The sequence below is a fragment of the Sycon ciliatum genome, chromosome 7 (assembly GCF_964019385.1).
Source record: "Sycon ciliatum chromosome 7, ocSycCili1.1, whole genome shotgun sequence".
Lineage (NCBI taxonomy): Eukaryota > Metazoa > Porifera > Calcarea > Leucosolenida > Sycettidae > Sycon > Sycon ciliatum.
This window is the reverse complement of record NC_088649.1, coordinates 32,383,494-32,410,191: the sequence shown is the minus strand read 5'-3', so window position 1 is coordinate 32,410,191 and position 26,698 is coordinate 32,383,494. Positions and strand designations below refer to the sequence as shown.

The following is a 26,698-nucleotide window of genomic DNA, read 5'->3' as shown; positions in this document are numbered from 1 at the left end:
TTGATATAGGCTGCAAGCTTGGATCATAGCGCGAAGATTGTACGTGTATGTACTATGTACATGTACATGCATGTAATCGTGACCATGCAGCGTGACATAGGACGAGAAAAGGAAGAAGGACGTTCGGCATGAGTCAGGAAAAAGGGCATCAGCATGTTGTGTCCGTCCAAACAGAACTTGTTGAAGATTATGAAGGCATAGCTACCGTATCTAAATGCATGTGATAAAAGAACCAAAATGGACCTTTGGAGGAGGAGAAAGGATATTGCAATGGAATATCTTTGGTACAAACCCTATCTAGAAAGAATTGGAGGAAGAAAAGAATCAATACAATCATTTCAGGAAGTACAGTGTAGAAACATTCACAGGCATGACTGTCCACATGATCTTCAGCAGGGTCATACTCCTGATGACATGTAGGTCTACTACCGGCACTACATTTCTACTCTAGCTACTACCTCTATACAACTTATTGCACACATCCCCTTCAATGGTACCGGCCGGGTGGACATCCTGAGCTGTAATGCATGCCCACATATCTGTGAGCTCCCTTTTTTTTTTTTTTTTTTTTTTTTTTGGCCGAATATTGGTCCGGCAGCTGCCGGACCTGCCGGACCGCCTGCTACGGCCCTGCATGAGATGGTAAATAAAATAAACACAACTACTACTACTACACACCCACACACGCACACACACACACATATACACACACACACACGCGCGCGCACGCACACACACGCACACAAACGCACACGCGCACACAAACGCACACGCACACACACACACACACACACACACACACAAGCACATACGCATATGCACTACTTTAGCTATGCAGCCACCCACACTAGCCGTATGCATCAAATACCTCCACCTGATGGGCGGATTTTGACCGAGAGAGTGATGTCTTTAAATTGCTGTCTTTTGTTGTTGCAGATGTACCAGTTGGTACACTGGAGGTACAACCAATCTCCCATATCACCACTGTAGTCGGTAGTAAGGCTGAACTAGTCTGTAATGTCCACGGTAATCCGCCACCTCATGTCACATGGTTAAAGGACGGAAGACCGGTGAGCTTTGTGGAATATCTTTGTGTGTTCTGGTGTTCTGGTGTGTGTGTGTGTTTTTTCTGTGTTTGTGTTTTTCTGTGTTTATTTGTGTGTGAGTATGTGCACATCTGTGCGTGTGCATGTGACAAAAAATTATTGTCTTCCGCCTGCCACTTTTCTCCCTGTGTGTGTGTGTCCGTACATTCAGCTGTACTCACTTGACGGCGAGAGAGTGTCTGTGCACCAGCAGTGTGAGAACCGACTGCAGTTCACGTCACTTCGTTCCAGCGACGCCGGCGTATACGCATGCCTGGTTGAAAACAAGCTGCGCAGCAAGCAGGTCAACGCCACTCTCACCGTTACTGGTAAGCCATGCTATGGAGGCTGTTCAGTGGTCGGTAGCATGCATTGAGCCCGCACTGTGGTAGGTGCATGGCCCTGCCCCCCCCCCTCCCAAAGGGGTACAATCATAGGGTCTCACCCCATCGATCACATCCAACCCCATAAAAATCATTTTACGTTTAAAAAACGGGCACCCGGTTCAATGCATGCTACTTTGGGCACATAGCTTTCCGCATATAAGATCATCATGTGCAGTCCAGCGAAACAGTTCAATATCAATGGGCCATACTACAGCCATTGTCTTGCTCCTTCACCTCCTTCCAGATGTCTCTTGTCATATATTGCTGCATCTCCCGTATAGTTTAAACACATGGCTAAAAGTAAGTAGACTCACCGGGGCAAGTTCATTGCAACAGTAGATCTATTCACTGACCGATAGCGGGCCATACTACGGCCATTGTCTTCCTCCTTTGCCTGCTTCCAGATGCCTGGGATGCGTGGTCGCTGTGGAGCGAGTGCAGTAGCAGGTGCGGCTTTGGTCGGCGACAACGCACACGTGTGTGCAGTTTGTCCCAAGGCACAATTGCCCAGGTCGCCACCTCCACACTTTGTCCGGGCAGTAATGTCCAGCACCGATCCTGCCATCACTTCTGCCACAGTGAGTCCTCTCTCCAAGCAGTTCTATTCCCAGAGAGCCCCTGCCATTTCCGGAGAGCCCCTGCCATTTCCAGAAAAACCCTGCCATTTCCAGAGAGGCCCTGCCATGTCCAGAAAACCCTGCCATTTCCAGAGAGCCCCTGCCATTTCCAGAGAACCCTGCCATTTCCAGAGAACCCCTGCCATTTCCAGAGAACCTCTGTCACTTCCGGAGAGCGCCTGCCATATCTGTAATGCATGTAGCACCATCATTCTATGAGACAATTCCGCAATCACGTAATTTGTACAATAAACATCCCCACACAGCCACCTGGGCATGGTCGTGTGGGTGGGGTGTTGAACAGTGCATTGCTAATCCCAGCATACTCACATGCATTGTTCATGCAGTATATTTAGCAATGCGCAATGGGCTCTGTGTCCCCTATGTGTCTGTTCTGCCACAGGACGCAGAAGAAGACGTAGCACATCGGACGATAGTGTAATGCCTGTGCTGTGTGTACGGGGAGATCTGGTAAGTGACAAGAGGTGGATCGGCTGCTCACCTTGCCAATGGATCGGCTACACATCCATCACACACCAGCTTGCACTTTGTCAAAGTGATGTGAAATATAGAAAGGGGTGCGAAAACGAAATGGAGAGCAAAGCAACTAGAATAGCACTAAAATGAGCAAGGCTGTGAGAAGCACTACAGTGTTTTTCGCACCTCTTTCTGTTCCCCTATAATAGTGTTGTATTTAGTATTCCATCCATGATGTGAAATGCTTCAGTTGCACGCCCTGTATACGTCTGTGCAACACTCGTGTAGCCTATGCACTATAGATTGGTCTAACATCTATCACATGACCGTACAGGGCAGCCATGTTGGTTACAACTCCACTCAACTCCTGCATCTATGGGTCACATGATGTCGGCGGCCATTTTGGTTCCACTGATTGCATGACATGATCACTTTCTCCACTAATTTTGGTAGTCACATGACAAAACTGATATGAGATCACTCTCTACATGATTACCTTTAAAGTACATGGGGCGTTGATCCGGAGCAGAGCGTTGCATTCGATCTCTGTTTGTGTATATTTCACCCATTCACTGCAGAGCGGATTGAGGAGAAGCCGTGACTGCTGCCCATCTCCGGACCGCCCGAACGAGGTCATTATCCCGATCCTGCCCAGCTCGACCGGGGCGCTGGTGTACCGGTCGAACATCACAGCAGACGAGCTGTGCCGTCGCTCGCTTGCCCCCAGCAGTCCAAGTCTGCCGGCGCCGTCCCTAGAGAACAAAACCGTGCCCCGAGAGATTCGACCCGCGCCCCGGGAGGATCGCCCCGCACCCCAGGAGGATCGAGCCGCGCCTCGGGAAGATCGACCTGTGACCCGGGAGGATCGACCTGTACCTAGCAGTAGCAAGAGCAGAGAAACAGTAGCCCTTGATGGAACGCAGGAGGTGGATCAGCAGCCAGCGCCGACACGTCGCGAGAACGCCTTTGGCGAGGACGACAGCAGCAACATGGTCACGAATATCCAGACGTCGATGCAGCGTGGCGCACGTCGGAATGCAAATTCAATGGGTAAGCAATTCATGCTATTCTAAACACTCAGCACCACCGCCACGATACATGTCGGCATGTTTCTCCTGCCACCCTTCATCTTTTGCATGGTCTTGATACCCTCTCCTCCATAGTATAAGCCGCACTTTAAACACACTGATTCACTCAGTAGCGGTTTGTTTTTGTCCCCATAATTATTTATTTTACGAGTTGGGTTTGTGAATAATAGTAAAAAAATATTTAAAAAACGTCTTTGACTGTGCTGTATTGTGCACGCATGCAGGCTCGTCCAGCCAGCAGCGTCGATCATCAGCCGATTGTCGCCTGGATTCCAGCTCCAGCATGCTGACGACATACAGCGGCAGTACGTTCGCCATGCCACGCACCTGCATTCACCTGTTGGCCGGGGACTGCCGGAGCCAGGCCAGTCCACAGTACCAACTGTTCGGCGACATGGTGCCGTGCCACAATAGGAAAGCACATGCCTGCTTCAAGCAGGTGAGGAGAGTGGCTCTTGTTCGGTGACACCTCCTTGTTCTTACGGTCGCTGAAAGATAAAGGTCACTTAGTATGAAACTCCACACCGAGCGCTGTGGAGTCCTAGACCTGCGAATACTGGGATGTTCACTGGTCCAGGATACAAACTTGACTCACTCGATCGTATTTCATTGAGTAGCACTGTGCTTGTATAAGCTTGTACAGTTTTAGGGTACGAGTGATCTTCTCCTGGCCATCAAACAACTCCCGTTTTCTCATCCAGTGCAGTGACTGCCTGTTTCACTGCATACACAATGTCTATGCGGCTGCTGCATGTTAATTGTGTGGGTACACGTGTAAATGCCTTCGGATTCCTCTGTGTGTGTGTGTGTGTGTGTGTGTGTGTGTGTGTGTGTGTGTGTGTGTGTGTGTGTGTGTGTGCATGCGTGTGTTTGTACGCTCATACGTTTGTCATTATTTGATCTCAGATCAACTTACACTTGTACCCACCAGGCGGCATCATTCTGGTTCAGCTGAAAAATGAGCCCAACAATGTCACCATCATCTCACTGCCCGGTATGTCTCAAAATGCGATGATGTCATCAGGGGATAGGTTCTGTATGGACTGACATCACTAGCAATGGTTTCCCATATAGCACAAGCCAATGTGATGATGTCATTCCATAACAACATGTTTCGAGATGTTTTGTATGAAGTGACATCACGAGCACTGGTTTGTCAATTGTTGACGTTTTTTCGCTCATTGGGAAGCCAATATTATTCCATTACATCATGTATGGACTAACAGCTCCAACACTGGTGTGTCGCTCCGTGGATAACCTGTGTGATGATGTCATTCGCATACAGTAGGGCTCACATGACATAGCATGCACTCCTTAGCGTGGACATTGTCAGGCAGCGCCTGTGTTGCTCAATTTCAAAGTCTTCTTGGGTAAGAAGCGCTTCGGACACATAGCTGGTCACACACTATAGTAGATTTGAAAATTTCGAAATTTCCAAATTTTCGTTGATCAAACTTTTCGGTATGAGTGCAAAATCCAGGTTAGGTGAACAGAAATTTTAGCTACAGAGAAGCAGTTTCCTATTCGATTGTGCGTGTTAGTGTTTGTTCGGTTTATTGGAATTTTAAGTATGAAACAGATGCACCGAAAGTACCGAAAATAAAAGCACACTGAAAATTTGTGAAATTGCAGTATACCATGTGGCGGTTGTTCATCCACCGTCCGTAGAGGGCTTAATTTGCCGAAGGCAAAGAGCGGAATACACAGACAGAAGAACGAGCAGTTGCGGTTTCGTAGCTCTGAGTTTCACGAACTAAATCGATCATCAGACGAAAATTGGTATAGCATTTTCTTGAACAATGTTCTCGGCAAGAGTACCAGTGATGTGAGCATGTGTCAATATTGTTTTCTGTGCCTTTAGGTCAAGACAACACTTTGGTTCGCATCCGTCACCAGCGAGGTGAGGGTCGCAAGGCGCCGATCCTTCTGCCGCTCGACTACGGCACCATCGTGCTGAACAAGAAGACGATCCGCATCAACCTAGTGCAGCTGAACATCAACATACGCATCACGTTCCCGAGCACGCTGATCGTGAAGCTGACGAGACAGCGCGCCATACCGCCTGACTCCGTTCTCGCCATGGCGACCAACAAGTGTGGCCTGTGCGGCTGGGGATTCCCTGAGCAGCCCACCCCTCTGGTGTGCTACCCTGCGTGCACCGCCGACGTGCTACAGGCCGGAAACGCCTCGTTGCGAGAGAACGAGTTCTGCGGCGAGCGACTGCGTGCCATATCGCCGACGTGTATGGACGCGGAAGCCACCGCCATCGCCGCGGCCGTTGTTCAGCGTCAGTGTGCCGTGGGGGCGTGCAAGGCGTTCTACGATGGCTTCAACACCCTGGATTACCAGCATCAGCCAGAGTCTGAGGTGTGCAAGGCAATGAGCGGTTACACGAAGGAATGCCTTAGCGCCGGACATCAAGTTAACCTATCCGCAATCCAAGACTGTAAGTAAGAGCTGGGAACAGTCATGGTATGAAAGCCGTCGTCAACATTTCCACTGGCTTGTGTTCCTTTGCTTTCCTCTCACCAAACATCTATTCATATCAAATCATATGCATGCTCACATGATTTTTTAGTTTTCAATTCATCTTGTATGGTAGCCAGTTACTTTTGGACGTTTGTTTAGTAGAGATATGCTGGTAATAACACACGTCATGAAATGGTTTTAACGCTCTCTAAGCTGCAAAGTTCTAGCTTTCCCCCAGCACCATCACCAGTTTGCACATGGTGCCTAGGCAGTGCTTGGCAGGGGCTAGTTAATTAATTTGTCTGTCTGCCTGTCTGCTTGTATGTCTCAGTCTGTTTATCTCTCATTATCTTCCTGAAGAAGACAATCGTCGAGGTTTTAATATATCAGTATCACTCATGGCGGTCGAGTCTTCCTCGTGTTGTGTGCTCCACCTATCCGCCAGGGCTGCTAATCTCTCTGCCCGTCTTGTTAAATCTCTCTCTCTCTCTCTCTCTCTCTCTCTCTCTCTCTCGCTCTCTTTCTCTCTCTCTCTCTTTCAGGTTTGCAATGTGGCCAGGACCAAGCTGCCGACCACTGCAGCCAGCAGCGCACGTGTCTCGACCATCTGCGACAAGCCAGCGGCATCGTTGGAGAGCAGCAGCAACGTGAACGTGCACCTTGTGAGCTGGGCTGTCGCTGCTTGAACGCCCGTCATGTTCTGTACAAGGGACGCTGCATCCAGCCAGCTGAGTGCCCGTGCATGAACCTGACCAGTGGACGCGTCATACTGGAGCACCAGCAGGCCTACTTGGTCAGCAGAACACGAGGATGGTAAGCAGCCATGCCACCACCCCGTCACAAACAACCACACTGTAATAATCAGCCACGCCGTAACAATCATAGGCAAGCCATCACCTCCTGCTGTGGCAACTGGGGGGGGGGGATATTTGTTACAAAGCACCAGTACAACGTACATGCATGCCATCACGGTATTTCCATGCCCTTTAAGTATACAAGCATGAATGACAAACGACACATGTCTGAAGTCCTACATGTGTACACCATGATGCACCACACGTTGACTTGGGTAGCACTGTACCGGCATCAACTGGGGGTCGGACAACTCAGTGCAAAAAGTGGACGTGTGAACAAAATCTGGTCTCAGGTTGTCCTAACATCCGCTCTCATCTTGGTGAGAGACACGTAGTTTATTAGTTAGAATACACCAAGTGGAAAAACTGAGAAGATTCAATCTGTAAACGACAGAGAAGACTCCAAGAAATGCATGCGTGCATACACAGTAGAGCTAACGTCGTATGACATTACGTCATAGCATAACAAGTTGTATGACATTACGTCATAACATTATGTCATAACATAACAAAGACCGGGGACCAGACCTGGTAGACAGATGTATGAATCTCGACTGGATGCTTCTATACAAGCTATGTAATGTTAGTGTTAGTGTTTCTTATTACAGTCAGACGTCGCTTATCCGGTCCTCTTTTACCCGGATCCATCGCCATCCGGAAGAAAACCGTTGGTTACCGATTTACAGAATATTTCATGCATACATACAGTATGTGTGTTGGACTATCCGGTTCCCTCGCCTGTCCGGATATTGTTGTGAAAAACGGATGTGTGCGGTTAAGCGAGGTCTGACTGTTCTATGATTGTACGTAGTGACTACCAGATCATTCAGAGAAGCTTCTGCAACGTTGCAGGTGGCTACCGAATATGTCACGCCGTAACGGTCCAAGCCAAGCTTGTCACTGCTTTGTGTGCCAGGTGCTCTTTGATGCCATGCTGTGCACTGTACACTGTACTGTCATAATGTGTGTGTGGGGGGGGGGGGGGGGGGGGGCAAAAAAATGGAAAATGGAAAATAGGGATTAACTGGCCAGAAAATATCACTTCAAACAGCTGTGTGGTGGATAGCAGGCTAAAAATAGTGGCGGTCAATTCATCAGCCTTGCAAGCTGTTGAATGGTGAAATCCCAGCACAAGTTGCTATGTCTAACATAGCTGTTCGCTGTCATCGCTTCCGCGATGGGCGTGTCTGAGGTCTGAGGTGTGTGTGCGTGTGTGTGTGTGTGTGTGTGTGTGTGTGTGTGTGTGTGTGTGTGTGTGTGTGTGTGTGTGTGTGTGTGTGTGTGTCCTGCAGCCAATGCCAACGTGGGAGCAAGATCGTATGTCGAGGTGAGCAGATCAAACCTCACTGCATTGACTTGGTGGCCCAGAATGATATTGATAAGAGTTGTGGAACACATGTTGAAATTTTAAATTGCCAGATCTTGCAATTAAGTTTTAGTTTTGCTGATGCAAACACACCATGTAGCAGATACATATCCAGAACTTAAACGTGCACACACACACACACACACGCGCGCACACATGCATGCATACACACACACATATGCATACACGCACACACACACGCACACACACACGCACACGCACACACACACACACACATACACACACACACACACACACACACACACACACATACATACTAATTTCATTTGCTCAGGGTGTGGATATACATTTGAAATTTTGTATGCCCTTCACACTTTAAAACTTGTGTCGGTGTGTACCTCGGAATTTGTACAGCCAGGCAAGGATATCGTGTCCATGGCGATTTGGTGCAGAAGAGCAGAGGTCGGCGTCGTGAGATCTACCTCCCGTACGGGGAACTGTGCGTGGAACTGGTCTGCAGACTAGTGTCTGGGTTTCCACGTCCAAGACTGGGCTGGAGGAAGTGGGTGAGTAATGTCTCATGCTTTCTAACTTACAAGATAAGTAAAACCCGGGTGTAAGAGACCTCTGCTTTTAGCGACCACCTGCTCTTAACGACCACCTGCTCTTAACGACCATTTTTGCCATGCAAGGACAGTTCTACACAGACCTTGTGGGACCTGGTTTTAAAGACCACCTGGCTTTAACGACCGCTTTTGCTTGCACCGTGGGCGTAGGGTCGCTCATAAACCGGGTGTTACTCTATGGAACGTGTGCGGCTGCGCCCGGTGATATCCGGCCTACAGTGTAACACGGGCGTGCCCTGAACCAGTTCCCATTACATCACTGTATTTCCACCGGTGTACGTCCAGCCGCATTCGTATCAATTCGAGGGCACCAAGAGCCGTGCAAGTTGAGGGTGCCGAGTGTAAAACAGTGGGTCGGATTTCACCGAGCGCAACTGTAGATTGGAAGTGGTTGAAATTGTATTGTGCTGTTGTTGTTGTTGTTGTTGTTGTTGTTTTTTGTTTATTTTGAATTCTCAAACAGGCAATACCGTACTCACTTGATTAGAAGCCCCTCTCGAATAAAAGCCCCTCTCGAATAATAGCCCCCCTACAAGGACTGTTTGAAAAAATACAAGCCCCTCTCGAATAGAAGCCCGGACTACTATTCGCAAAGCATGGGGTGACCAGGTAGTGCCATGTTGGATGAAGGTCAAGTCTGCAAAGAACATCTCGTGCATGTTCCTATTGGTACAAGTCCTGGTCGATGTAGTGTGTGCAAACTAACTCGGGGCCGAGTTGCTGTGAATATGAACGTTTTAGAGATTCGATTGGAATACCAGTATGGAATGAAACAATAAACGCCCCTCTCGAATGCAAGCCCCTCTTGAATAGAAGCCTCCTCAAAATTGGTATTGAAAAAATAGTAGCCCCCGGCTTCTAATCGAGTAAGTACGGTATGCCCAATTACATGGAAGCGAATAAAAGAATGCTAAGAATGAGGCATTTTGGTGAATATTATTAATTTTCAAGTGTGTATTGTGTGTGTGTGTATGGGGGGGGGGGGGGGCACACGTGTGTGCGTGTGTGTATGTGTGCGCGTGTGTATGTGTGTATGTGTGTGTGTGTGTGTGTACATGTATGTGAGGGGAGGGGAGGGGAGGGGAGGGGGAATAGCTTGTGCTGGGATGTTGGTAACATTGTGTGTGCGTGTGTGTGTGTGTGTGTGTGTATGCATGTGTGTGCATATGCATGTGTGTGTGTGTGTGTGTGTGTGTGTGTGTGTGTGCATGTGTGCATGTGTGTGTGTGTGTGTGTGTGTGTGTGTGTGTGTGTGTGTGTGTGTGTGTGTGTGTGTGTGTGCACGCATGTGTGTACACATGTGTATGTATGGTCCATGTTCTAGACAAGCGGTGGTCAGCACACCCTGTCACAACGCTCTGATGGTCTCTACCTAACCATACCAGCATTGACGCGAGAGTACAGATCACGTTACGACTGCCAGATACCACAGATCAGATACGCTCGCAGCGACGGCTTCTACGTCAAACCTAAATCCAGTGAGTACTTGACTGTTTGCACAGGTGGATTGGTAACTATGAACAATCTGATGTCTCAACACATAGTGACAGACTTCTGTCTAAGACCCACTGTTCCCAGCAGCGAAACAATATTTTGGCTGGTTATGGTGAAAGTTTCAAATTTTTCGCTTGTTACGGTGATAATTTGTAATTTTTCGCTGGTTACGGTGATGATTTGAAAATTTCCGGAGGTTATGGTTTAATGATTATTGGAAATGTTTCACTGGTTTTAAGGCGATAATTTGACTATTCTTTAGAATTGCCATTGTCTCGTGGTATTTGCAACTACTGAGCATGTTGCTGTGTTCTATCTTCTTTGTATTTATCTACCTGTGGCTTCAGGCGAGAATGCTCCCCTCGAAGTGCGGCTCATGGCTGACGTACGACGTGAGATCGGCGAGGCTGCGGTGCTGGAATGCCGCGCTTCAGGCAACCCCATACCGACGGTGGTTTGGTTCAAGAACGGCGCCCGGGTGAGAACCCATCGGAGTAATGTCGTGTTGTTGATGTTTTATCCTATATTGCATAACAACGCTAGGAATGAGTGAAGTAGAAATGTAATAACTTTCATACTCAAAGAGTACTTATCTGATTGCTTGATGTGCTCTCTATTCTGCAGTACGTACCGGATGGAGTCCGAGTTCAGCTGCACCGCACCTGTACCAACCGCTTGCTCTTCCACAAGCTACGTGTAGAGGATCAGGGTAACTACAGCTGTCATATCACCAGCGGTGTTCTCTCTGAGGTGGTCCGTGCACAGCTTATAGTCGATGGTTAGTACAGAGGATTCTAGCGCGGGATTATTTGAAATATTTTATTCTCACGATGGCATGTAGGCTGTGACCAAGAGTACATAACCAAGAGTGTGCAACTCGACGATCCCCCAGCCCACGGCAGAATTTGTTTTAATATGACAGCAGTCTTTGGCGGCTGTTTGGCTCCCTGATGCCATCATGTGTAGCCAGAGATCAAAGTACAACGAATGTGTACATCACAGCTACGGTAGTCGAAGCAGAACAACGGACGATAGATCGATGTGTCTTGAACCTGACGAACTCTCACCGTATCTACAAAACAAGCGCGGGGAAGCATACCCACTTCATCATACTTCTGCCAAAGAATGACACGATAAAAATATTTTGCCGTGGGTGAACCCACCGCAGCTCAAGATAGGAGTTGCGCACTCTTGGTTATGTACTCTTGCTGTGACTAATGAGAACAGAAGATTATACAGATAAGGAGATTGGATAAAGAGGTATCAACATCTAGCTGAGTGTTAAAGTAACTGTACTAATGAAGAAGGTATCTCATAGTATCTCATGTGTGTGGGTACAGTGAGGGCTGCGTCCCACCCGCCTGTGTGGATTCACAGGAAGTGTGAGTTACGAAGTCTGAAGAAAATGTTGAAAGGTCTCTTCTGGGATGACGACTACACCATAGCTCAATGGTTAGAGCATCGCTGGCTACAAGCGAGGGTCCCTGGTTCGAGTCCTGGTGGTGACAGTCATTTTTTTCTTCAGACTTTTCCCGTTTGTCTCTTTCCCTCAAACCAGTTAGTATCTCACCGAGTTAATGGAGTGCAGAAATGTGGCATAATGGAACTATAGATAATTATGCTGATTGGTGCTGGGTACATAGTCACTGCTCCTTTTTTTTAAAGCCAGTTGGCTGTTTGCAGTCCATAAAATAGAATCCATCTTGATAAACGGTGTGAGGTATTCCTGGTGTACAGTGGTTAACAACTACGGATTTCCTCAACAATTTTGGGCCAGACATAATCCTCACTCCGAGAGCTTTCCAAGGAGCCCAAGATTGTCAAAATTGGTCAAGTAGAATCAATGGTATGGTGGACTGAAATCGAACAATGTGTACAGAAAAAATCAATCCGCATGCAGGGATTTTCGTGTTGTGGTCATTTCAGGGGAGGCCCAAAGGGTTAATGTTTACTAATGAGGCAGGACGTCATTTGTCTGAGGGAAAGATGAAAACGGGGAAAGTCCGGAGAAAAAGTTGACTGTCACCACCAGGACTCGAACCAGGGGCCCTCGCTTGTAGCCAGCGATGCTCTAACCACTGAGCTATGGTGTTGCCGTCATCCAAGCAGAGACCTGTTTGTTTGTTTGTTTGTTTGTGTGTTTTTGTTTTACTGTACGCAGATCGCTGGAACGATTGGTCGACCTGGTCGGAATGCAGCACCTCGTGCGGACCGGGTGTGAGGTTACGCCGTCGCACGTGCAACATGACGGAGCCAGACAGCACCTACTGTCCCGGAAGCAACACGGACACGGAGTCATGTGACCGAGCCTGCTGGGGTAAGACCAACTAGCTCTGTACTGTGTGTCGTGGAGTGTTGCTGGGGTAAGACCCACTAACTCTGTACTGTGTGTCGTGGAGTGTTGCTGGGGTAAGACCAACTAACTCTGTACTGTGTGTCGTGGAGTGTTGCTGGTGAAGTGTTCGTGCTGGTGTCTACAAGTATCGTGTGGTCTCGTCTGGTCATGAGGAAAAATCTACCACTACTAACTCTACTGTGCTAATGGCAATAAAGAGGTTTAAGCACTCTTAAAGGGAGTGTGTATCGTGTTGGTTCGTTGATCGTTCGGTTATATTTCACTTTGAGCCTGACTCCGGAAAACTAGTCAAACCCTATCGTCTTGTTAAACTCATCTGCAATCCCCTCCGTCGGATCCAAGTCGCTAGAAAATCCATGACATACCTCCTGTTGTATGTCTGTTTATACATATGTCTGTCCATCTGTTGGTCTGTCCGTCTGTCTGTTCATCTGTCTGTTCCTCTGTATGCCTGTCCATCTGTCTCTCAATCTGTCTCTCCGTCTGTCTCTTCCTTTGTCTGTCTGTCTGTCTGTCCATCTGTATGTTTGTCCATCTGCCTGCCTGTCTGTCTGTCCATTCATCTCTCTATCCGTATGTCTACATCGTGTCGTGCGCAGGGAACTGCAACACACTCGGCTCCCTGTGGTATCGCTCGTTCGACGGCTTCGAGTACACGTTCCAGAGCAAGTGTGCCTACACGCTGTCGCAGCACTGTTCAAACGTGCCGGGGCACGTACCGCTGTACACCATCGTACAGTACACGGGCGGCGCGACAGAGGAGAAGCTGTCCTACGACCACACGGTCGGCATCAAGGTGATTCTCTCCACCGGGGACACAATCACGGTCAGCAAGAACGAGACGGCGCAGTTCGGCAACAGCTCGGTGCTGACGTTACTTTCGACGTTCGAGCCCAACGTCCCGATACACCACGGCCGACTGACGCTATCCATGGATGAAGTAGGTGCAGTGAACATCACTGGCTATGCACACACAGATCATTTCGTGGAGGTCATCTACAATATGTACCTGCAGAACGTGGACATCGAAGTGGGACCGGAGTTCTTCAATCAGACCTGCGGCCTGTGCGGCAGCTGGAACGAGCGTTTCTACGATGACACGCACCCGCAGCCATGGAGTCAGCGTCGTCTGCGTACCGACCAGTTCGTGAGGGCGTATCGTGAGCGCGACCAGTGCCGCAGTGAGCTGTTCAGCGACGCGTGCGGCTACAACGCCAGTCGTATGGCGGACGCGCGCGCCATGTGCGCCTCCATCTCGGAGAGTGGCGAGATGACAGGCCCGTTTGCCGTGTGCAACGACACCCTGGCCAGCTTCAAGGGCCTGATGGCCATGTGTCTGAAGGAGGCCTGCCTGTGCCTGGAGGACGAGAGTCGCTCGCGAGCGTGGTGCGAGTGCAAGGCACTGCGCCGGGCCGCCAGTGAGTGCGAGAAGCATGGCAAGTCACCCGTCTACTGCAGTAAGTGGAATCCATGTGTGGATGTTAGGGTCCGGCGGATTCTGCCGGCAGAAAAATTGGCAGAATTCGGTATTTTTCTGGTAAGGTTCATGCATGTTTGGTATGTGGATAAAGAAATGAAGCAGAATTCGAGGAATTGCCCGCCATAAGAGGGTGTATGGTTCTTCCAATTTCACTGCTTTTCGAGCAGAATCTGCCACCTTTTCGAGCAGAATCCGCTGGTCCCTAGTGGATGTGTATTTGTACTGTACCATTTAGCATGTGAGCAGGCGCGTAGCTCGTGTACAGTCAGCGTAGTACAGTCACCACACCAGCAAATGGCCGTCATAAATAGTACGCAGTCAAAATGGGGAAAATGGCAGCTATGACATTGCCAGTGGTACTACATATTCACCACACCACAGATGTACAGTCTGATACATGGTCACCACACCACAGATGTACAGTCTGGTACATGGTCACCACACCACAGATGTACAGTCTGATACATGGTCACCACATCACAGATGTACAGTCTGATACATGGTCACCACATCACAGATGTACAGTCTGGTACATACTGTATAAGCAGAAATATTCGTCTGGAATTTAATTTCACATAGTCACCACATCACAGATGTACAGTCTGGTACATAGTCACCACATCACAGATGTACAGTCTGGTACATAGTCACTGCACATCACAGATGTACAGTCTGGTACGTAGCCACTGCACATCACAGATGTACAGTCTGGAACATACTGTAGAACAGGTAATTTTAGCGACTATTAATTTTAGCGTTTTCCCATTGTCAACCGGTTAGAGACGTTTTATTTTAGCGATTTGCAGCGATTTTACTCACGGATCACCAGTGCACTACTAATGTCTCAACGGATTAGCGACTTGAAACTTTAGCGAAAATGAGTCGATCGCTAAATTCGCTGGGGTTTTTACGTCGCTAAAATTACCTGTTCTACAGTAGTCACTATACCACAGATGTGCGAGCCAGGCCCCTGTGTGGTTGGCTGTTATCCAGTCTGTCTATATTCATGAAGTGGTCGTAGTGACTTTTCGATAGTCGTAGTAAGAGACTTTTCGAGATTTTTGTTCTATAGCATGTTGAATATGCATCTCGTGTGAAACCGTTCTTGCGAGATGCATTGGATCTGTCTGTGTGGATGGACGTGTTTTTGTGTGTGGAGACCTTTCTGCAGATGGCCTGCGCCAAACATTTGAACAGCACGGTTATAAAGTGTGCTTCGTTGCAACCCGGGTACTAGTTGATATGCAAGAGGACTTCGAAGTGAAGCATGGGTTGATTAAGTAAGAATAGTTTGTATCTGTGCTGTGTTGTGTTTGTTTGAACAGCTACACAGTCGTGTTCTAATCGTTTCAGCCACGCCAACGTCAGCCAGTGCGTTCCCACCTGCTGCTCACAGACTTACACCTGCGATAGGCAGCGTGCCATGTAAGTATGCCGTGTGTTCGCGTGTGTCCCTCGTTCATCAGGCATTTCCTTACATTCACCATCACCTTGATAAGCCATCTACGGTGTATCTTTCAGGAAACCAAAATAATGTCTCACTCAGATAACCCGTTGTACACACAATGCAGTAACGATTGCAGCTTTGCTTGCCTCCATGCCTTCTTCCGATGTGGACGTGTACCGTAAAGTCGTGTATAAAAGCCGCAGCTTATAAGACTTTTGGAGGAAATTTTGCGGGCTTCTATATGAGACAGGCTTCGGTACAAGACAGGTATTTCCAAGTGTGTCAACACTAAAACCAGGCTTGTGTGCCGACAGTGTATCTTGAAAATCAGGCTGCAATTCAAAACAGGCTTCTATATGAGACAGGCTTTAATATAAGAGCCACAATACACTAGGGTATTTGACATGTTTGTGCACTATGCATGTGTTTTCACTGCAGTTGTTCGGATGGCGAGAACTGTGAGTGTGAATATGACGAGAGCTTCCACCAGGGCCAGTGCATACCAACCATCGACTGTCCGTGTCGCCATGGTGACAGCACGTATCACCGTGGCGAGAGTGTTTCTCTGGATTGCCGAAACTGGTGAGTTGTGTGCAACTGAACTGCTCACTTTTTAACCACCTTCTGTGTACATAAATGAAAATTCAAATGCTGATTTCAATGCCTCGGCAATACTTCACGCGTGAAGGTAAATCTGGTGTCAGCAACGACTTCCAAGAGTGGCCGGTCGTGGTCCGTGATTGGAACTGGCTTCGATAGCCAGGGAGTTTGGACATGTGTCCAGTGAGCATGACCGTGGGTTAGCGTCTTTGCCTGTCTGATCCCCGAGAAGAGCACATGGTACAAGGCAATGACGATTTGCACCATAAACGCCCCCACCCAGCCACCTGGGTATGGTCGTCGTCTGGGTGGGGTGTGGAACAGTACATTCCGGATCCCAGCATACCCACAGGCACTACTCATAAATCCATATTTGGCAATGCACAATGAGCTTATTGGCATGCTTGGTGTTTTTGTGTGTTTGTTCATTCCCGTGTATGCTTAGCGAGTGCCAGGGGAAAGGACAGTGGAAGTGCGACACGCTCAATTGCCCTGAACGGCCTCGTATCACCATGGCACCCGTCCAGCCAATGACAGTGCTGAGTCCTGTGCAGCTTTGCTGTAGAGCCTCGCCCAATGCAGTCAGCTACGAATGGTGAGAGGCATGCACGTGTTGTCTGTATCTCTCTCTCTCTCTCTCCCAACCTCCCTACCTCCACCCCCCCCCCTCTCTCTCTCTCTCTCTCTCTCTCTCTCTCTCTCTCTCTCTCTCTCTCTCTGTCACACACACACACACACACACACGCATGCACGCACCCCCCCCCCCACACACACACACACATCCTCACACACTCTCTCACATGCACTCTTTCGCTGCCGTTCTTGTTATGCCCACGCAGGTATCGCAATGAGGAAGGTGCCAGCAGTCGAGTGCGCATTCAGCTGCTTGGCGAGACATCACGCTCGTTGTATGTTCCACTCTCGTTCCCTCACCAGATTATACCGTTCCAAGTCACTTACTACTACTGTTTGGCTAAGCTGTCCGACGACAAGACTGTTGAAAGCAAGGCAGTGTCTCGAGTACAGAACGGTAAGCAGATATACCCATTACTCGCTATCTCCTCCTACTTTTTTTAGCTGTGTACAGAAAAGCCTCTTTGACGGGCGAACAAAACATTTGCCATAGGACATGGCGGAGGATTGAAAGACGAATCACATGATGGTGATGACGTCACACGTGATCAGAGAGCAACTATCTTCTCCAACTACAGTCCTGCAGAGTGCTGCAGGACTGGGGGTCTTGTAGCCTGGACCATTCTTATCTTCATGAACAGCAGTCTCTGCGGCACAGTGGAGTCACCTTGTATACATCGCTATGCGATGCTTGGTGAAATCCTAGCCTGTCTGTTCTCCGCCGCCCAACAGAACTATACCCCATCATGGTTCTGCACTCATATCTCCCTTATCCGGTAGTCCGGGATTTGGCACTGCCTGTAACTTTGAAATGTTCACGAGTCAGAATCATGTACCCTTCAATAAGCCCTTTGTGCATTGCCAGATATGGAAGGTATGAGTAATGCATGTGAGTACACTGGGACCAGCAATGCACTGTTCAACACCCCAGACGGCCATGCCCAGGTGGCTGTGTGAGGTATTCATGGTACAAATAATTACGTCATTGCACAATGGGCTTGTGGAGAAAGGCCAGAGATCAGTCGTGTGACCTCACTATTTCCCCACGAAGTGCCTAAGACAGCTTGCAGCAGGATGGGCAGAGAGCAGGGTTTGATTGGTCCCGCCATACCCTAGCCTGTCATACAGTTTGTGTATGATATGGAGGGTATATACTAGTAGACATGACCCCCTCAGCAGTAAACACATGTTGGTCCGGCCATCAGGGGCATCGGAAGGCATTCCTCATCGGTGCGGCCGCGGGAGTGGGTGGGGTGTGGGGTCCTCCCTAGAGAAAAAATTAGGGAAATTGCCAATTAGGCCCAAAAAGCCCATATTTCATTGCTTCAAAAGTCACAAGATGAAATTATGGGTAGTAATAGTGGTAGAAGTAGCTATTTTTTTTGGTGCGGCTTTGGCCGGACCTGCCACCGGTTCTGACGCCCCTGGCCATGGCCAGATCAATCAGGCGGGTTCCACCGGACCTGTGCATACACGCGTGCAGTAGATAGAATTTGACAGAGGATTTGAGTGGCCATGTGCTCTTGCTCCTTGCTTTATTTTGTCTGTGTTTCGCTTGTTTCAGTTCACGGCACGCGAGAGGAGTTCGACTACTGGCGCTCACATGCGCGATCCAATCGCACGACGCCGGACCGATGCGGCGGCTGGCCATTGGACCGCAAGATCGCCTTGCCGACGGGCTGCCGACTCCTGTCGGAGGACGGCGAAGAGGGCAGCGACGACGCCGCCTTTCAGTTTGGCGACCAGCAGTTGGACCTGCTGACGTCCGCCAGCAATCGTCAGGTGACCATCAACGTGGGACAGTGCTCGTTGAAGCGCTGCGCGTCGGACTATCGGTATGAGCGCGACGGGGCCAGCACGACACCGGATCACTGTGCGTACTCGGGCGGTGGCTGCTGTACGCCGTCTCTGGTCAGCTACCGTACACTGATCTGCATGACAGGGGCAGCACGACAGCCAATGCAGATGCGCATCCCCGTGGTAGACGCATGCCGCTGCGCCACCTGCTATCGTCACAAGACCTTCGTAAACGGCGTCATCGGCAGCGGTCGTCAGGCGGGACTTCGCTTCACCGTCGGCGTCAAGAAGCGACGCATGTCCGTCCATCACTCCCAGTTCCGCATCGACCTGAGCGAGGAGGATTCTGACACTGTAGCCTTCCACCTGGACACGGCCACGCGTCCGCCTTACTCCATTGCCTTGCCTGTCCACGCTGGCAAGGCCGTCTTTCATCAGCTCGACCTGCCCACGTTCGTGCGGCTTAACGATACCAACGGTGTGGATGTTAGTGTGTCGCCATCGTCATCATCTTCGTCCTCCGGCACCCAGTCTGACCGCCTTACAGCCATCTCAACCATAGTCCTGGCACCAAGCGGACCGAAAGCAAATATCACCTACTCTGTAACGGACTTTTCCGACCAAGATCCCGAGCAAGCATCCGGCTCCTTCACGTTTCTGGCCGACGACGGAACTCTAACGTTTGCACAGCCCTTCGTCAGCCTTGCGATCCGGGTGGGCAACCTCTCTCAGTACTCCGGACTTGATGTGCGCTATCTGAGATGGACCAGCAATATCACCACATTGGCGTCACATGATCTCACTGCCGGTGATGTCCAGCTGTGGTCAGTTGGGCAGACGGGACAGTGGACCAGGCCCGGTCGCCTGGCAACGCTTTCAAAGTCTGACTCGGGCTCCGGCGCTGTCATAGCAACGGCCAGTGTGCCGGTGGAGGACGGGATCTACGCCATCGGTTACTCGGCCGAGCGATGCTTTCTCAAGGTTCACGTTCGACAGTCGGCGAGCGGGACTCCAGTGCCGCTTCCGGGCGCCACTGTTACCGCTTCGTCGGCCGGACTCTGGAAGTCGCGCACGCAGGCCGTGACGGACGCGTGGGGCATCGCGTGCGTTCCCGTGCAGTGCCATGCCGACGCCACGCTGAGCGTTCACCATGTAAGCGACGTCGACGGTAACGTACAGCAACAGCGTGCGTACGCCTGCGACACCGCCGGCAATGCATCATCGACGTCCCCTGCCGAGTCATCATCACTGGGTGCCTCCTCGGCATGCCTACACGCCGAACAACTGGAGTTCCTCGCCAGCGCCTCGCGCTACCAGCACATGTCGGAAATGTGCGACGGCCGAGCTCCCCAGGTCAGCTTTGTGATGGACCAGGGAGCGCGAACTCTGTCGCCGACGCTCGATCAGTTTGACGCCTGGGAGGGCATCGCGCACAACAACTCCTTCCACTACCGTCACTCGTCAGACCACTGCTTCATGGCCGTCAAGCTGTCCACGTCCCAGTCCGTGCTCACCTCGTATCTCCTGCGCGCTGTCAGCCTGGGCAAGGTGTTATCCAAGTCAAGCAGCAGCAGACGACGCCAGCAGCAAGACGCCCGTCCCAGCATTCCCGAATACAGTTTGTACGGGTGGCGCGAGAAGACGGTGGAGGCCAGTTCGGAGCTGCGCCAGCTCGGCCGCTCCTGCATCGAGGTGGCGTGCCCCACGTGGAACCAGCCGCTGCGCGAGGTGCGCGTGCTCATGCAGGTGGAACGGCCGCCGACGGTGCAGAGCGGTCGCGACGTGTCCTGCCAGCTGGACGGGCCCGGTATACAGCCGACTCTCCGCGACGATGAGTTCCACTACCGTGACGACGGCGGTCGCCAGGACGATCAGCAGCAGCAGCAGCGGCAGCCTCAGTATGGCAAGGGCGTGGTGCTGCGCGTCGAGGGACACGCTACCAATCGGCCAGAGTATGGCGTGTTCCGTAACCGGAATCAGCTCCTGGCCAAGGAATCCTGCCTGAAGGCCGGATACACTGCACTGCAACTACAATGCAACTAGACCAGCAAAGTATGATATCGTGGCTATGATGTCATGGTTGCAGCCAGTGACATCATACACCTGACTTGTGATGTAATGCAACTTGAAAGCTGTCACGATGTCGGAGAGATGATGCACGATTGGCCAGTGATGCAGTGCATCTTGCAAGCAATACCACGTCTCATAGTGCAGGAACAACAATAATTATAAGTATTATAAGCAGAGCAAGGTGTGTTATATCCTCAGCCAACGACAAGTCACAGCTTACTGCTTCCCCTGCCTGGTCTGCCCCCCCCCCCCCCCCTCTCCTTGTTCCCACCATTTACCTGCTAACATAAAGCATGCTGTGTGATTATGGAAGATTTAACTTTTTTTCTATCTTAGAGCGATGTTGAAGCGATTCGTAAAAACCGTATCCTTCGGTGGCTAGTCTTCTTGAGGAACTATTGATGAAGATAATGTGGATAAGCATGCGTGCAGGCATAATTATCAATATTCCCAACCGCAATTACCTGAACAACTTCATTGTTGCAGCCATTTGACCATTGTTGAGTTATAACTATTATTTTGTTGACGAGAGATTTTGGATTTTTGAACCTAGCGAGCAATGGCGCCCGTGCTTCCGAGATGTATTGAAGATTTCTCATCTACCAATAACCACATGATATCCCCTCCCTGCTGCCCTGATTTCCCAGCCGAGAATATGACTGCTTTTCATCAGTAACGCTACTCGTAATGATTAATTTATTTTCTCAGCCGACAACTTCCCTTGTGATGCGCTATGCCACGTGACCGATGCTAGCAATTTGAATCCGAATACTGGGTCTAAGGGGAAAGCGGGCTGGGAACTGAGCCTTCAACATGCATGGTACAACATTCGTGTGTTTTCCGATGTAGTCTTGTATCTGGAAAAAGTACTGCAGTGCCGTAAGAAGTAGTGCTGAGTCGGGTAGCATTTTCTTCGGGTATCGGGTTCGGGTAGTTTTCCACGGGTAGCACGGGTACCCGATCGCGGGTAATGTTTCCATGGCAAAACCACAATGCACCCCTTCCCTTACACACTGCGTAGACATGCGGAGTATTACATGAATTTGCACACGTGCACTGTGCATGATGTCATCTGCGACTTCGGGTTTTCGGCTACTATTCTGTACCCGACTACCCAAGGTCCTCGCGGGTAGCACGGGTACGTTTGTCCGGGCTTGCTTGGTGCAACACATTTTCCACTGTTTACCAACTTTGCCAGAGAACACAGTTTCATGAAGGAAGTCCTGCCCGAGTTTTGGAGGTTGATGTTCTTTTTGGGAATGGCTCCATAGCTTTATCAACACCGTTATCCGCTTGCTCCCTCGAGTCGGATCTTGTACCAGACTCATTGAAAAAGTCGGGGCAATTAGTATTCACTCATCTTCATCTGGAGCATATAAATATGTGTCTCTGTGGTCGGTCACTTCTAATTCCTCGCCCACAATGATCCAGTCACTCTCCTCGCATTCATCCCCAAACTGCTGCCCAGAATTTTCTTCAAAACCAAAAGAAATGCTTTCGGCGGCGACACTACGCCTGCCGAACATGACTTCCGCCAGACCGACCTAAACTCAAAGGAAGTTCCAAGAATGTTATACCTGCGCTGGCATTTCTCGGGTTCAGCGGCAGGAACAAGCATCAAATGTAGGCCCCCGGATTATTCAAATGCAACAAATTACATAGACTGTCCCCGCGGGAATGTGCGGAAAAAACTCTCGAAAACTTGCGCAAGAAATTGCGGGAGAAAACAACAAAAAATGGGACGAAAAGTGCGGAATGATGCAGAACTTGCCAGGAATTCGCGGAATTATTTACAGAAAATTGCGGATTTGGGCCAAATCACGAAATTTGTTGCATCGTATATCTACTCGGGAGTAGTCCGAGTCGTACTATACAAATAACCTACAGGATCATGGAAAGCACTGCGTGAAAAGTGCATAAAAAGTGAGATATAGTGCAGAAAACCACAAGAAACGCGGGAAATCGCGGATTTTGTTGCATCCGTGGAATCGCGATTTCCTGGAGGGACAGCATAGAATTGAAAATAGAAAACAAGCAGGTGTGATACAGAGGAAGCACAATGAGATGGCAAATCGTGTGGTGTTGCAGAAGTATGACAGATTCAAATGGGTACAGCACTACAGAGTGCGGTATGCCTCACATAAGATATGCCTTTCACAGACCGCCAGTGGGACAATGATGTGGGACACTAAAGTTCATAAGATTATCAAATCTCTCAGGAACAGGCCACAATGATCGAAAATTTACGAAACGAAAATATCCAATTGCAGGGTCCAAAGCCTATAGGTCAAAGGTCAACACAGTGAGTACTCGAACTGACTGAACAAGAAAGAAGGAATGTCCAGCAGAAACACAAACGTCCACACACACACACACACATGCACACACACACATGCACACACACACACACACACACACACACACACACACACACACACACACACAAATACACGCTTAAGTGTATACTCAGACACGCATGTACACGTAGAAGCTCTACGGTGCATGCACACACACCTTAAGAGCATACACAGACGGACTGTATGCCAGGAGGAAACGATAGACCAACACGGAGCTTTCTTCAACAGGACACAAATCCGTCTGTGTTAATTCCCTCACCTCCTCATTCCTCACCCTCACTATCTCCTTTGTATCCTACCCGTCTTCTTCTTCATCATTTTCCACTTCGTCGTACCAGCGACCCCCCGAATACTGAACATTCAGATCATCTCCGGCCATGGCACTTAAAGCCTCACGCAGCCGTGGAGACACTAGAGCTGGTTCAGGCATCCTCAGCTCCTTCAGAGACGAGCAGCTCTCAGCAGCGGCGGCAAACAGCTTTACTTCGTCGTCAGCGTCTCGGAAATCATTCCTCGCCATTCGGAGCAAGGAGAGCTTGGGCAGACTTGGCAGCAGGGACGCAACCACTGGCAGAGCTCCTGACGAGAGGCAGTCGTCGTCCAGGTACAGGCCCTTCAGTTGTTGGCACTGACTAATCTCACCACGAACGGTTTCCAGGAAATCTCCCGTTAGCTCATTGCAACTGAGTGAGAACCACTCCAAACTCTCGTGCTGCTGTTGAATGATTCGACGGACGATCAGTGCGTAGTTCTGCTTCATCCCAACCTTAACCAGCCACAGCTCTCTCAGCCTCAGTGCTCCTAACAATGGTGCTAGCTGTGTTAGACCTTCCATATCCAGTACGTAGTCACTGAGACCGACGGACTTGAGATCTGGGCAGCTGCTGCAGATTCTAGTGATGACGTCAAGGTTGGCTGCTGGATTGGCGCACTCTCGACCTCCAAATTCCACTCCCAGCAGTCGCGTACAGCGGTGTGTATTGCTGTGGATGGTGGCCATAGCATTGCTGCTGAAGAGATTCTCGGTTGTGTAGATGTCCTCCAGGGTTGACGTGTTGGATTCGAGACATGCTGCGATATGGGCTGTGTGACGATCTGTGAGGTTGTTCAGTCGCAGGTTGATGAACGTAAGATTGCGTAGTAGAGCCATGCCATCAGCCATGCATGCATAACCAGTATCACCTATACCACAGTTCTGCAGGCTGATGCCGGTGATGAACTGGTGGTGGTGACGGATGACGGTGTTGATGGCCTGACAATCCGACGGTGTGAGAGGAACGCCGTCGAAATCTGCTCCGTACTCCGTGAAGATAGCCTGCATGCTGTCGATGTATTCAATGCTGCTTTGCTTGGCGTTGGCGTGCTCCGCAAAGACCCGACAGGCGTAGAGAACTCGTTGCCTTCGTTCTACGGCGGTGCTGACGTTCTCCAGAGTCGCGGATGGCTGGGCTGGTTCGTCGGATGGAGGAACTGGAGGTAGCCTAGACGTGGGAGTGGCGGTGAAACATCGAATGGTCGATCCTTGCGCCTGGTGGGCCATGCAATCGTGCAGCTTCTGTGTACTGGCACTGGGGACGCGATCCGTCCATATGGGTAGCAATGAACGAACGAAATCCTTGCAGGTGATTTTGGTGATGGCTGGGTCAATTTCGAGGCGGACCACTTCAGGAGCAGACATTGCCAGGTCGATCCTGTCACCCAGCAATTCTTCTGCAAGGTGCTCTGCTTCGTCCAGCGAGATAAAGGAGGACACGTGGTCTGCCCATTTCATGACGTGGTCGTGTGTTGTGAAGAGAAAACACGTGATGCTGTGCCCCTCTGCTCCTGTGGAATGCTGGTCGGTATCCTTTGGCTGAGTAGACGATGTGGACTGCGCATTGAGAATGGCTTCGATCAACACATTGACCGAGTCACTATCCAGCTCAGTGGCCAGTAAGCGCCAAAACATATTGAGGCTGCCTGTGAATGCTCCAAGTCGCTGCACAAGCCAGGTGACGTCAGCTGCACTGGGAGAGCGGCTAGCGATGTAGCGAGCTGCTAGAGCTTCCTGAAGTGCCAGGTGGCTGAAACGCCACTGAGCCCTGGACTGTGGTGATGCCGTGTCGCAGGCGATGAGCATGCCGAGTGTGCGAGCTGCCGATGACAGTGAAAACATTTTGAAGTCGGCATCGGTGAAGACGACTTTCCGTCGGATGAGCATGTTGAAAGTGAACCGGGAGAGATCGTGTAGATTTTCCTGGACGTCGTCGGGAACATCATCCCAATCGGTGTAGTGCTCACCATCATGCCCTGGCTTTGATTTCTGCTGGCCCAGAATATGAAGGATCAGCGAGTTGAAGATTGCCGACGGTGTGTTTGGCAGGCGATGGTTGTGCCGGTAGAGGCTGCAGGTTGCTTGGGCGAAAAACGGTGTGCGCATCATTGTGGCTAGCTGTGGGTTGCTGCGAAGCTCTGCTAGCAACTTAGCTGCATCGTCTGGAGACAGGATATTGCGAATGTAGTGCTCCAAACCCTGCTTCTCAAAACCCAGCAGTTCCAGACGACGATGGAAGACTATCTCGCGGCTTTGTGTCAGCTTCATTGCTTCTGCTGAATGGCGTGACGTGATGATCAGGTTGATTCCTGGCAATTCCTTGCCACAGATGACGTCGTTCATGAACTTGCTGCAGTCGGCGAGCTTGATCTCATCCAATCCGTCGAGAATAATACAGACAGATTCGGGATGATTGCAAACAAAATCAATGACTTCGGCCTGCTCACCTGGTAGTGTGATGCCGTAATTCTGCAAATCCAGCAGCTCAGCGATGCTTGTGATATTGCGCACTTCTGCCAAGCGCAGCTCCAGTGCACGCAGGACAGCAATGTTTGGCCAAATCTGCCCTCTTGCCCATTCATACGGACCCTTCTTGGTGAAGAGCATGGTTTTGCCTGCTCCAGCCGATGAGAGGGCAATGGCACGGAAGGTCTTTCCACTCATGCGTTGTCGCATGGCTTTCTTGACAGTGAGGATTTCAGCAAGTTTCATCTTGCGCAGCTTTCTAGCTTCAGACGCAAATGAATGAGCCAGTTGCTCATTGCCCGCAGTTGTGCCCAGTTTTTCTGCTTCACGCATCCTGGTATTTAACTTCTGCTTGGACACCACATGGAGGTCAGCATAAAGCTCGTCCATTTGCAAGATTCGTTCCTTCTCTTCATCGGTTTCCTCAATGCAGAACTGCACATTGCTGTAAGCAGCACACAGACGGTCACGGTATTTCTTCACTACAGCAGGAAGTGAGCTTGTTAGGGCCCCCATGGCATGCTGCAGATCCGCAGTAGGAAAAGCAGTAGCCTAGCTACACTAGAACAGGCAACAGTTACCAGTAGAGAAAATTAGAGAGATCAGCTACAGGTAGCTGTAGCCACACTGTGTGATTAGTTAGTTTGTAGAGATTTTCTCTTGTACCTGTGGCTGAGGCTGTGCATGTAGCTGCACGAGTCATTCATACATACACTTCACTGTACAGACACTGGTGACAGAAGCAGTTACTACTGT

General features: G+C 50.0%; 2 protein-coding genes across 5 annotated transcripts in view; one reads left to right on the top strand and one right to left on the bottom strand.

Moving 5' to 3' along the window:
• The window catches only part of LOC135821344 (uncharacterized), a 44,500-nt gene extending 22,937 nt beyond the window's left edge, over nucleotides 1–21,563 (top strand). For 3 of the 4 annotated variants that reach the window (XM_065334408.1, XM_065334409.1, XM_065334410.1), the window contains 21 exons: nucleotides 937–1,070; nucleotides 1,258–1,414; nucleotides 1,876–2,049; nucleotides 2,492–2,559; nucleotides 3,144–3,615; nucleotides 3,878–4,092; nucleotides 4,560–4,647; nucleotides 5,515–6,099; nucleotides 6,665–6,935; nucleotides 8,269–8,303; nucleotides 8,718–8,869; nucleotides 10,254–10,407; nucleotides 10,771–10,901; nucleotides 11,048–11,201; nucleotides 12,585–12,740; nucleotides 13,379–14,236; nucleotides 15,585–15,684; nucleotides 16,145–16,288; nucleotides 16,752–16,901; nucleotides 17,146–17,336; nucleotides 18,504–21,563. In XM_065334408.1, coding sequence (XP_065190480.1) covers nucleotides 937–1,070; nucleotides 1,258–1,414; nucleotides 1,876–2,049; nucleotides 2,492–2,559; nucleotides 3,144–3,615; nucleotides 3,878–4,092; nucleotides 4,560–4,647; nucleotides 5,515–6,099; nucleotides 6,665–6,935; nucleotides 8,269–8,303; nucleotides 8,718–8,869; nucleotides 10,254–10,407; nucleotides 10,771–10,901; nucleotides 11,048–11,201; nucleotides 12,585–12,740; nucleotides 13,379–14,236; nucleotides 15,585–15,684; nucleotides 16,145–16,288; nucleotides 16,752–16,901; nucleotides 17,146–17,336; nucleotides 18,504–20,779 — 6,665 coding nt within the window. In that variant the 3' untranslated portion in view covers nucleotides 20,780–21,563. The remainder of the gene's footprint in view (nucleotides 1–936; nucleotides 1,071–1,257; nucleotides 1,415–1,875; nucleotides 2,050–2,491; nucleotides 2,560–3,143; nucleotides 3,616–3,877; nucleotides 4,093–4,559; nucleotides 4,648–5,514; nucleotides 6,100–6,664; nucleotides 6,936–8,268; nucleotides 8,304–8,717; nucleotides 8,870–10,253; nucleotides 10,408–10,770; nucleotides 10,902–11,047; nucleotides 11,202–12,584; nucleotides 12,741–13,378; nucleotides 14,237–15,584; nucleotides 15,685–16,144; nucleotides 16,289–16,751; nucleotides 16,902–17,145; nucleotides 17,337–18,503) is intronic. The other variant, XM_065334411.1, reaches the window with a different exon arrangement.
• A 614-nt stretch (nucleotides 21,564–22,177) lies between these two features.
• On the bottom strand, nucleotides 22,178–26,489 carry LOC135821343 (uncharacterized). The gene is made up of 2 exons (XM_065334407.1): nucleotides 23,423–26,489; nucleotides 22,178–22,804 (listed from the first exon to the last, which is right to left on the bottom strand). Exon 1 carries the CDS (start codon nucleotides 26,456–26,458, stop codon nucleotides 23,459–23,461), a length of 3,000 nt encoding a protein of 999 aa, XP_065190479.1. The 5' UTR covers nucleotides 26,459–26,489; the 3' UTR covers nucleotides 22,178–22,804; nucleotides 23,423–23,458.
• Between the last annotated feature and the right edge of the window lie 209 nt (nucleotides 26,490–26,698).